Source organism: Mauremys mutica, chromosome 2, assembly GCF_020497125.1.
Source record: "Mauremys mutica isolate MM-2020 ecotype Southern chromosome 2, ASM2049712v1, whole genome shotgun sequence".
Lineage (NCBI taxonomy): Eukaryota > Metazoa > Chordata > Testudines > Geoemydidae > Mauremys > Mauremys mutica.
In genome coordinates this window covers 102,249,603-102,261,956 of record NC_059073.1, presented here as the reverse complement: position 1 = coordinate 102,261,956, position 12,354 = coordinate 102,249,603, and the positions used below count along the sequence as shown (strand labels likewise).

Here is a 12,354-nt window from a genome sequence, read left to right as displayed (position 1 = left end):
GGTTGATTTTCCTTTTTGGTGGTCCAGGCTCTGTAGTTTCCATGTCACAGTGTTGGGCTTTTAAGACTTCTGAAAGTATGCTCCACACTTGGTAGCCCTCAGATTTTGAAAGGCATTTCAGATTCTTAAACCTTGGGTCAAGTGTTGTAGCCATATTTAAGAAATTTCACATTGGTACCTTCTCTGCATTTTGTCAAATCCGCAGTGAAAGTGTTCTTAAAACATGAACAACATGTACTGGGTCATCATCTGAGACTGCTATAACATGAAATATATGGCATAATGTGGGTAAAACATCAGGAAACATATAATTCTCCCCAAAGGAGTTCAGTCCTATATTTAATTAATGCATTTTTTTAACGAGTGTAGTCAGCATGGAAGCATGTCCTCTGGAACAGTGGCGGAAAGATGAAGAGGCATATGATTGTTTAGCTTACCTGGCATGTAAATATCTTGCAATGCCAGTTGCTAAAGTGTCCTGCAAATGCCTGTTCCTCACTTTCAGGTGACTTTGTAAATAAGAAGTGGACAGCATTATCTCCTGTAAATGTAAACAAACTTGTTTGTCTTAGCAATTGGCTGAACAAGAAGTAGGACTAAGTGGACTTGTAGGCTCTGAAGTTTTACGTTGTTTTGTTTTTTAATGCAGTTATGTAACAAAAATTTACATTTGTAAATTGCATTTTCATGATAAAGAGATTGCACTACAGTACTTGTATGAGGTGAATTGAAAAATACTATTTCTTTTGTTTATCATTTTTACAGTGCAAATATTTGTAATCAAAATAATAATATAAGGGGGGGAAATGTACACTTTGTATTCTGTGTTGTAATTGAAATCAATATCTTAGAAAATGTAGAAAGACATCCAAAAATATTTAATACATTTCACTTAGTATTGTTTAACAGTGTGATTAAAACTGCGATTGATCACGATGCATTTTTTTAATTGCAATTCATTTTTTGTTAATCTCATGAGTTAATTGCAATTAATGGACAGCCCTAATTTTTACTAACTTGTAATCTAAACAGCTATTATACATGCAAAGGTTTTCAATGAATGTGTTGTAATAACTGTACCTGCTAAAGTTTCAAGCTTGTGTAAAAGCACTGGGCTTACATATTCTGCAGTCTACAGCTACTAGGTGATACAATCACATACTTGAGCTGATCTGATATACATCCAATAGCTGGTTGTAGTACACAACTTTATGTGAAGACAGACTGACACATACAAAATGGAAGCATATTATTGTTTATAAGTTTTGCTAGTCCCATTAAATAAAAATCTGTAATGAAATTTAAAGGAATTACTCTTCCTTTCAGAAAGTCACAATTACAAGAGCATACAGCTCAGATGATAAAACAAATTATAGTATTTTACTGTAAAAGAAGGCAATGGTTAAAGATTTTAATACAAATTACAGCAAATATTAGAAACACACAATCTACCTGGCAGAACTAAGATACAGCATCAAATGCAATGAATAGTCTACTTACCTCAGCGCATACACACACACAGAATTGGTGAGAGCTAGTATAGGTGAAACCTATTATTTACTGTACCTGCTCATAGCTGACTTGTGAATGGTGATTGGTTGTCTTGGTGATATACTCCTTTGATGGTATTAATGATTGTTGATGTTCTTCTCTTTTGGCTCTGTGCACTGTACTGTTTAAAACCAATCTGAGAATATTTAACCCTGCTCCTTCAGTTGGGCTCTTTGTTTGATGCTGAGATATGCTGGTTTCTTTGTCTGACTCAGAAATCTGTATATGTACCTTCTTTGAACTGTGACTTTCCCCGAGTATTTTTGTGGTGTTTTGATTTGATAACTTTCCCCCCTTTTTTGTAGTAGAACTGAGTAGTGCAGGTTTTTTCAAACCTAGATTGGCATTTGATATCTGAAGCACTGATTTGTCATGAGCCGATAATGAAGAAGGCTTCTCAGGTTTGCCTCTACTTGAATTCCTACCTGAAGATGGGCTATTAGAAAAAGCAGAATTTGTCAGCTGCTTACTAGTTTCTTTTTTCTGGTCACATATAGGTCTACCACTTTTTACACTTGTTTTCCCAGTCATTCTCTGAGCAACAGTGCCATTAGTAGGATTTTTGAATGACACAATTTGGACAGGTTTGTATACCTGGTTTACATTTGGGTTGCATACAGTTAATTTAGACATGGTGACATCTCTAACTACTTTTGGAGAATGCTGTAAAACACTCACTTTTTTCTTTCCTTCATTGGCTCTTGTGGCCTTTACATCCATTTGCAACAACTTTCCTTTGAAAATAGGTATAATTCTAGTGGCATTGTTCCTTTGAGAATCCACAGATGAATTCTTAGACATTCTTAAGGATTCATTTGAGTGACCTGGTACCCCTGATGCTCCTGGAGTCTGCTGCTGCTGTCTACTATGTACTGTTTTCTTCATGGCCTCAGCAACAGAATCCTCTGGACACGGAATGAGATTTGAGAAAATACATTGTTTTGGCTGATTGATCAAAAGCTCCATCCTGTGGCTAATTCTTGAACTGCCTTTTGAAGAAGTCTGCTGCAAAGTCTCTCTCCTTGGAGGTGCTTGAGTCAGAGATACCTTGCATATCGGTTTGCCAGTCAGATTTGCAGGCTTGGCACTTACTCCCTGAAACACACAGCTGCTGCCAAACTGATTCAACTGAATGAAGAGAGTTAGTTTACAATGCTACAATAACTTAGTCTGTATACAACATACACTGTACACATTTTTGTGTTGGTTATTTTACAATTCTGTTTTTAATAACAACCTAGAATTAAGAACATTGTATGCTTGCTATTAAAACATTTAAGGAAAGACTTTTTCAGCTTGATAAATGAAAAGTAATATGTATGCAAATATCTGATTGTCAAGATGGCAAATATGTTGCACAATATATATCCTTTCAAGCAAGAATAAAAAAGCATGCCACAAGCTATATACGGAGATTACTTCACCCACCACTGAAATGGAACCCAGCAACCTTTTAACATCACATAGCAACAATAAACAAGGGAATTTTTTCTGTTACAAATACAAGTGGAGAAACCATTTCAGTAATGTGCCCCTTTCATATCTGTTATATCAGATCATTTTATTCCATCTCATGGAAAAAATCCAATGAAAGGGAAGAATTACTCTGAAAATTCTGTGCGACTTGCCACACTGAGTTTCTGCTACAATATCCTCTTTGAGGAAAAGGGTCTAGAGCCCATAGGGAGAGATCCAGTTCCACCCTTCAGGATATTATGGCATCTGCATGCAGGGCAAACTCCTCTGTGCTGCTCCTCAGTGCTCCTATTGTGCCACAGGAAACCTAGATGCCTTTGACTCCCTAATCAGCAGATATGTTCAATCAACCCTCTCTTTAAATGAGTAGTAGCTGCTATCATTCAAAATTAGTTTTGCTCTGATTACAATTATCTTCCATTAGGACAGTGTTTCCCAAACTTGGGACGCCGCATGTGTAGGGAAAGCACCTGGAGGGCTGGGCTGTTTTGTTTACTTGTGGTGTCCACAGGACCGGCCGATCGCGGCTCCCACTGGCTGCAGTTTGCCGCTCCAGGCCAATGAGAGCTGCTGGAAGTGGTGGCCAGTATGTCTCTCGGCCCACGCTGCTTCCAGCAGCTCCCATTGGCCTGGAGTGGTGAACTGCAGCCAGTGGGAGCCGCGATCGGCCGGACCTGCGGACGCGGCAGGTAAACAAACCGGCCCGGCCCGCCAGGGGCTTTCCCGACACAAGTGGCGCCCCAAGTTTGGGAAACACTGCATTAGGACATTCTCCTCAATTGCACAGTTATCACAGATGGTAATACTATGGCTATGGCTATGCCCTCTGTCTCACACCAAGCTGACAAACCACCTGAAATCTCAAAGAACTCTGATTGTGGGTTTTGAGGGATGAGGGACAAAACTCACTGGATCCAGTCTCCCCTTTTTCTGCTCATTATGAGCTACATTTGGTTGATGAGGCACTTTTTGGATTGCTACATTTCTCAAAAGGGGAAGACCTAATCCTCAGTCATTATCTTAGAGGAGTACTTCTAAAACTGTGGACTGCACAGCAATTTCTAGTGGTCCACACAGAGCTGGCTGACTATCCTTGTCTCTAGTTACTTCTACAAACATCTAGACTTTTCATAGCAAAGAAATGCCTGGATGTCTGTGAAAACTATAGGAAATAAGGAGTCATCCTAACTTGCTCCATTAGGGGCTGCAGCTGCTGGAAAGAGAGAAACAGGAGATCTTAACACCAGATCTTAACATTTTCAAAACTCTGCAATTTCTACTGCATTCTTCAAATTCTACTCTTCGTTTTTAAAAAAATTAAGTTTTTCTTCTTTCACTGACAAGATAATCAGCATGTGTGCTACTGCTCGGCAAAGGCTGAAATTTGTATTTCATATAACCGATTATTCTAAAATAGTTGTAAATTCTGCTCCTTCCCATCCTCTTCACCTCTGAAGTGTGAACTTCAGCCTGACTGGAACCATTTAAATGTTTGTGATAATAAGTCCAGACCACTTATTTTCTCTAATTTTCCTTTTCAAAACAAGGAGAAAAATATTATTGTGATATTATGGTAGCAGAGTTAAGATAAAAAAAATTCAGGAAAAGGAAACCTTAGATTCCAACAGAACTGTTAATTTGGCTACATATCACTTCCATATCTTATTATACAGTTATGATGTGAACTGTAATATGTCAGGCAACCCATTTAACTAGAAAAACACAAGTATTAACAATTATTCATGGTGAGAAATACTTTTATACTCTTCTGAAAATTCACATGGGAAAGAGCACATATTATCATGAACAACACTGTGCCCATCAATATAAATATTAATATAAACATAATACTTCTTACATGCATGGGATGTTTGATGAGTTCCTTTGTGGCATACAATGCTTTACTTGTCATTTTTACTGGAAATCCACATAGATGAGGAAGTTTAGACTTTAGGTCAGAAAGAAAAGAGTTTAACACACCTTCTAAATCTATTCTATTAAAATATTGGACTGGTTGGCTTCTTATGCAACTTAAAGGGTACCTGAACAAGTGTTAAGGGCTATGTAAGATGGCTTTTAGCATTTTGTATAATGAAACTGTTTATCCTTTTCTTGAGTAAAAGCTTAAATACACACTAAAATTTCTTCAAAAGAATTTAAAATAAAAAAAGCAGCTTTACTATTTTTAAAGGGACCAAAATTTTAGTAGTTTTAATGGTTTTAGAGATTTGAAAGTTTTACTCTTATTAAGCTAAATTAAGCCATTTTCATTCCCATTGAGAAGTACTTTATTGCTTGAGCAGTCCCACCAAAATCAATGGGATTTCCTGCAGAATAAGGTATTATTCAACATGAGTAAAAGTGATAGAAACTAGTGCTTTATTTGTAATATCCTCCCGGTTTTCTTCATTTCCTTCTCTGGATATTTTAAATTATTTTCTCATTAAAAGCACAACTCAATATGAATCTTGGTTTTTAGTCTGATTTCTTTCTTTGTGAGCATGGTTCTGAAATCAGAATTTCCTAATTAATGTGAACACACTCTACTGGCATAAAATGTCTGAAACAAGTATTATTTTTTCAGTATTTCAATGACGCACAGGTGCATTTAAAAAAGTAAACCTAGAATATGGAGGATATTCTTCACTGGATTGCACAAATTGCAAAGCAAAGGAAAAATGAGGCCTAAACTAATTGATAATGCCTCTGGTAAAGGATGACCTGCAAAGAAAAATATTCTGTAAGGGCCATTTCTTGTTTCTCTATCAAGGAGGCCTGAAAAGATTTATTTTTATAAAAAGGGGGGTTTTCTGCTTGTTTTTAAGATTATAAAGTCATAGGTCGTCTAGCCTGTTTTTCCTGGAAGACTCTTGTTGATTGTGAAGAACAAGTAACTTCACAGATATTATTGGGGTGAAACCAGACTTAGGCCTCAATTGTGAAAACACTTAAAATGTGCTTGTCACAATCCGATATGAAGATATGGCTTTGAATGGCCAATTGTCGGTCCACGGCCATCTTGTCCTGTTAAAAGGACAGGACTGCCTCCATCTTGGACTAGGTTCTTGTATATAGGAGAGGGCAGAGACTCAATCCTGCCCAGCAACACTGGCTGTGTATGTTCTCCTGTTGTTTTCTCTCTCCTGCTGGGCCATCTAAAGATCAGGCTAGTTCTGTGTGTGAAGGCCTGATTCTGCCCGGCAACCTGTTTTTTGGGGCCGGTCATCTGGAGGTCAGGTTAATCCTGCCCAGCGACTCACTTTCCCGCTCTTTTTGGACCCAGTCATCTAAGGGTCAAGCTTGTTTACTTGTCAACTCCAGTGTGCCGTGTGCAAATCCTGCTAACGTGGGGTGGCAACAGCTCGAAGCCTGGAGGGAGGAGGGACCAGGGATCCAATCAGATACCGACACGAGGGAGTGAGACCTCTCAATAAAACTCTCAATAAAATTTTTCCCCCCAAAATTTGTGTGGAGCATCCACGTGTTAGCTGAAGGACCTGATCAACCTTTCGGCCAGGGTCTCCTCCCGGTAAAGCACGCTCGTGTCATATCGTTTGGATTCGTTGTCGTTTGGACCCGATCCCTGTCAGCTCGTCATGCTTCCGGTGTCTGTTCTGCTGGTCAGCTGCGCCTGGAGTGCGGTATTTGCTTTTTGATATCTGACAGTTAGCTCATCTAGCCTCTTATTTTTCCCCTCCCTAACTCTGTACCAAGCCTCTATTCAGGATATCAGGATTGTATTAATGAGCTCAGAATTGCACAATTGCTTAGCTAGCTTGTATAGTTGTTCTAGTTGTTAGTGAATTGTTAATTGCAAACTGTTTCATGTGTGTGAATCACTGCTCTGTCTTTGTCCAGAGTGCATGAATCTGGGAGCTGTCTCCACCTGGAGATTAGCAGACCAAGGGGTTCCCGTCCCCGCAGTCTGAGTGAGTGGAATCTGCCCAGCTGCAGCCGCACCACACTCTGGGTTTACCCTTAGTGTGAAAGCAAGGGCGGCTGAGGCAGTGGCCCGTGGGTCTCTTTTCTGTGTTGCACCGGGCACCGCCCTGACGAACCCGATTCCCATCTTGTGTGATTGGTGTGTCTGCCTATTTGGTGTGGTGTGGTGAGCAGTATAAAGTGTATTATTACTGTGTTTTGGGGTGTGTTTGTACTTTTGATACCATCCCAGCCAAAGTTGCCTACTCCCCCGGCCCAAGTTGTAATTATCCCCCAATAAACGCAGCCACTTGGCTTTTCACTGTTATTCTGGTCCTGCCTGTTTTTCCTCACTCAATACCAAGCTTAACGGACCGCAATCTATTTCGGACAGTGCTGAACTTTAAGCATGAGAGTAAATGTTAGCAGGATCAGGGCCTGTGTGGTGAAGTAATTTTATTCAGATTAAGATTTACTAAAACCTAATTTTTATTCAATGGGCTTTTTTTGTCTTTGTTGTTAAAGCCTATTTAACCCATATGCCTGAACAAACAGGCTGAAGAAAAATTATTCTCTCTAAGATTTGGCATCCCAGCGCCTACAAGAGTTCTAATCAATATCTCAAGATCCTTTAAGAAACATCTCCGGCAAAATAGGGAAGCCCAGATTTGACATTATTCATTAATAACACAGAAGGACTGAATTAAATATTTTGGACTATATTTTCTGGTGGCATAGCCTCATTCACTTCAATGGAATTACAACTGCAGTGAATTTGGCCCTCTATTTGGATTAGAGTTTGGATCTTGGCTAGCATGGTAAAGGAGAAGACAGTACAACACAAAAGAAAATATTTATAAAGGATATGTAAAGAGCCGTTCTCCTATCAGTTTGAAGTAAACACTGCAATATATTTTTGTCTCTCCATGATCCTCTGGAAGGATATACCCATACTAAAAATAAAATACACATATAAATGGAATGCTATTTTAAACAAAGTGATTAATACAAAAACATTCAAAAAAGACACAAAAGGAAAAAAAATCATATGTAATCATGTTCTTTCCTACCAGATTCTTCCAGTGCATCTGAAAGTCTTTGTATGAATGAAAAGGAGACTCTGGTGGAATTATATGGCTAATACTTATGATCTGACCCATTTTCATGCTGTACAGGGGTAAAGCAAAGACAGAATGCTAGATACAACCCACAGCATAGCTGAAAACACAGTTATTTGGTAAACTGTTTGTTTTTCTTGGAAATTAAATAGAATTTTACCTTGGCAAGACATAGCACCAGTTACTTAAAATGGAGTGTCTCTGAATGACTGTATTTTTATTGTTGTCAAATATTTCTAAGATGTTTGCTGAAATGTCAAAGTCTTCCAGCTTTAAATAGAAAAAAGTGTTTTGTTATTTTCAAATACTGCTTCATTTATACAAAGTGAAAAAGGAACATGCAAAACATCTAGTATCAGAGGGGTAGCCGTGTTAGTCTGGTTCTGTAGAAGCAGCAAAGAATCCTGTGGCACCTTATAGACTAACAGAAGTTTTGCAGCATACTAACGTGCATTCAAATGTACTACTGAAACTTATACATGAATATTCACTTATCAGTCATTGCAAACTGCTAATTTTAGAATTATATTCACATTATAACATGGTGGAGTCTGTTTCAAATTTTAAAAACCTATACTTTCAGGAACTGGCTAAAGATGTAAACGACTTAAAGGCTGATAGGTCATACTGGAGGTACTTTAACATGCAAGGATACTAGATCCAGGAGGACAACATAAATGTCCTCAGATTAAGAAAAGACGGTTACTCACCATTGTAACTGTTGTTCTTCAAGATGTGTTGCTCCTATCCATTCCAGTTAGGTGTGCGCACGCCGCGTGCACGGCTCTTCGGAAGATTTTTACCCTAGCAACTCCGGCGGGTCGGCTGGGCGCCCCCTGGAGTGGCGCCGCTATAGCGCTAGATATATACCCCAGCCGACCCGTCCGCTCCTCAGTTCCTTCTTGCCGGCTACTCCGACAGTGGGGATGGAGGGCGGGTCTGGAATGGATAGGAGCAACACATCTCGAAGAACAACAGTTACAACGGTGAGTAACCGTCTTTTCTTCTTCGAGTGATTGCTCCTATGCATTCCAGTTAGGTGATTCCCAAGCCTTACCTAGGCGGTGGGCTCGGAGTGAGACATGGCAGAGTGTAAGACTGCTGAGCCGAAGGCTGCATCGTCTCTAGATTGTTGCACCAACGCGTAGGTGTGGACAGAAGACCAGGTGGCCGCTCTACAGATGTCCTGGATGGGGACATGGGCCAGGAAGGTGGCAGACGAGGCTTGCGCTCTCGTAGAGTGAGCGGTGAGGCGGCTAGCTGGCACACGAGCAAGCTCGTAACATGTCCGGATACATGATGTTACCCAGGAGGAAATCCTCTGAGAGGAGACTGGCTTGCCTTGCATGCGATCAGCAACTGCTACGAATAGCTGGGGCAAACGCCGGAAGGGTTTCGTTTGCTCTATGTAAAATGCGAGCGCCCTGCGGACGTCAAGGGTGTGAAGCTGTTGTTCACGACTTGAGGCGTGCGGCTTCGGGAAAAAGACCGGGAGGAAAATGTCCTGGTTCACATGGAAGGCCGACACCACCTTAGGGAGGAAGGCCGGGTGTGGGCGAAGCTGCACCTTGTCTCCATGGAACATGGTATACGGTGGACCAGCCGTTAGGGCACGAAGCTCGGAAACTCGTCTCGCTGAAGTTATAGCGACGAGAAAAGCCGTTTTCTATGACAGATAGAGCAGGGAACACGTGGCCAAGGGCTTGAAGGGGGCTCCCATAAGCTTGGCTAGAACTAGGTTCAAATCCCAGGACGGGGTAGGACGCCGTATCGGCGGGTACAGGCGATCTAGACCCTTAAGGAAGCGGGAAACCATCTGATTGGAAAAGATGGACCGTTCTCCTACGGCCGGTCGAAAGGCGGACATGGCTGCTAGGTGTACTTTCAAGGGGGAGACCGCGAGTCCTTGCTCCTTAAGGGACCAGAGGTAGTCCAGGATCGTAGGAATAGGGACTACGAAAGGATTAAGGCCTCTCTGATCGCACCAGAGTGCGAAATGCTTCCATTTTGCGAGGTAGGTTGAGCGAGTGGAAGGCTTCCTGCTTTCCATCAGGACTTGCTGCACCGCAGCCGAACAATCACGCTCTGCGCGGGTCAGCCACGTAGGTACCAAGCTGTAAGATGGAGGGACTGCAGGTCCGGGTGGCGGAGCCTGCCGAAGTCCTGCGTTATCAGGTCCGGCCATAATGGGAGGGGAATGGGATCCCGTACATAGAGCTCGAGCAGCAGGGTGTACCAGTGCTGTCTCGGCCAGGCCGGAGCGATGAGTATGAGGCAGGCCCTGTCCCTCCGGAGCTTGAGTAGCAGGCGGAGCACGAGGGGAAACGGAGGGAAAGCATATAACAGGTGACCCGTCCAGGGGCACAGGAATGCGTCCGACAGGGAGCCGTGGGAGCGACCCTGGTAAGAACAGAACTGGTGGCATTTCCTGTTCTCTTTGGAGGCAAACAGGTCTATCTGGGGAAACCCCCACCTTTGGAAAATTGTGTGCACCACATCGGGATGAAGGGACCACTCGTGGGAGAGGAACGACCTGCTGAGATGGTCGGCCAGCGTGTTCTGCACTCCTGGAAGAAACGACGCTACCAGGTGAATAGAGTGGGTTATGCAGAAGTCCCAAAGGAGCATCGCTTCCGTGCAAAGCAGGGAGGAGCGAGCCCCGCCCTGCCTGTTGACGTAAAACATCGCCGTCGTGTTGTCCGTGAAAACAGCCACACAGCGCCCTTGGAGATGGGCGTGGAAGGTTTGACACGCCAAGCGGATTGCCCGCAGCTCCCTGACATTGATATGGAGGGAGAGCTCTCGGGGCGACCAGAGACCCTGGGTGTGAAGGTCGCCGAGGTGTGCCCCCCACCCCAATGCCGAGGCATCCGTGGTCAGGGTGACCGACGGGCGAGGAGGGCGGAATGGGACTCCGGCACACACGACCTCTGGGTCCAGCCACCAGTTGAGCGAGTCGAGGGTCGGTTTCGTGACTGTGACTACCATGTCTATGGAGTCGCGGTGCGGGCGGTACACCGATGCAAGCTAAGTTTGGAATGTGCGAAGACGCAGCCTCGCGTACATGGTCACGAACGTGCATGACGCCATGTGGCCCAGGAGTCGGAGGCAGGACCACACCGTTGTTGTGGGAAAGGATTGTAGGTCCCGGGCGAAGGAAACCATAGTCTGGTGCCGAGGTCGAGGGAGGCAGGCCCTGGCCAAATTGGAGTCCAGGACCGCTCCGATGAACTCCACCCTCTGTGATGGAGCTAAAGTGGACTTCTCGGCGTTTATCATAAGTCCTAGGCGCTGAAACAGGGCTAGGATCTCGGTTAGTTGACATGCTACCAGTTGGCGGGATGGTCTGCGGACCAGCCAGTGGTCGAGATACGGGTACACATGTATGCGACGCCGGCGGAGGGCTGCGGCAACCACTGCCATGCACTTGGTGAAGACCCTCGGCGCGGTGGAGAGGCCGAAGGGTAGCACCGTAAACTGGTAGTGCATGTTGTTGACGACGAAACGCAGGTAGCGTCGATGAGGAGGGTAAATCGCGATATGGAAATACGCGTCCTTCATGTCGAGGGCGGCAAACCAGTCTCCCGGATCCAGGGAAGGAATAATGGTCCCCAGGGTTACCATGCGAAACTTGAGCTTGAGTAGGTATCTGTTGAGCTCTCGGAGGTCTAGTATAGGTCATAGACCTCCCTTCGCCTTGGGGATTAGGAAATATCGGGAATAAAATCCCCTGCCTCGCATGTCGTTTGGCACCTCCTCTATGGCACCCAAACTCAACAGAGTCTCGACCTCTTGCAAGAGGAATTGCTCGTGAGAGGGGTCCCTGAAGAGGGACGGGGAGGGTAGCTGGGAGGGAGGGGGCGAAACAAACTGAAGGCGGTAACCAGACTCCACCGTGCGAAGTACCCAGTTGTCCGTTGTTATCTGGGACCACGCCAGGAGGAAGTGGGAAAGACGGTCGAAAAATAACGGGGAAGGATCCGGTGAATACACTGATGGGCCGTCCTTGGGCGTCCCATCAAAAGGCTTGCTTAGGCCCCTGAGGGGGCTTGGAGGGCGTTGGGACTGATTACCCCGGTTGCCCGACGGTCTACGGCGGTTCACCCTGCCTCTGCGCCTATTATCAGGCCGTGGCCTGACCTGATTGAACTGGCGGTACGGCTGCTGCCGGAAGGATCTCCGCTGGGTAGCCGGCGTGTGCATGCCCAGGGTGCGGATGGCGATTCGGCCATCTTTGAGAGTCTGAAGCCTCGAGTCCGTTTTCTCAGAGAAGAGGCCCTTGGTGTCG

At 44.0% G+C, this 12,354-nt stretch overlaps 1 protein-coding gene across 1 annotated transcript in view; it reads right to left on the bottom strand.

Annotated features, from left to right (window-relative positions):
- The window catches only part of C2H18orf63 (chromosome 2 C18orf63 homolog), a 71,205-nt gene that overhangs the window by 33,542 nt on the left and 25,309 nt on the right, over positions 1 to 12,354 (bottom strand). Inside the window, exons 9-13 of the mRNA XM_045002838.1 lie at positions 8,227 to 8,336; positions 8,019 to 8,115; positions 7,816 to 7,901; positions 4,886 to 5,069; positions 1,567 to 2,646 (exon numbers count right to left, since the gene is read on the bottom strand). Coding sequence (XP_044858773.1) covers positions 1,567 to 2,646; positions 4,886 to 5,069; positions 7,816 to 7,901; positions 8,019 to 8,115; positions 8,227 to 8,336 — 1,557 coding nt within the window. The remainder of the gene's footprint in view (positions 1 to 1,566; positions 2,647 to 4,885; positions 5,070 to 7,815; positions 7,902 to 8,018; positions 8,116 to 8,226; positions 8,337 to 12,354) is intronic.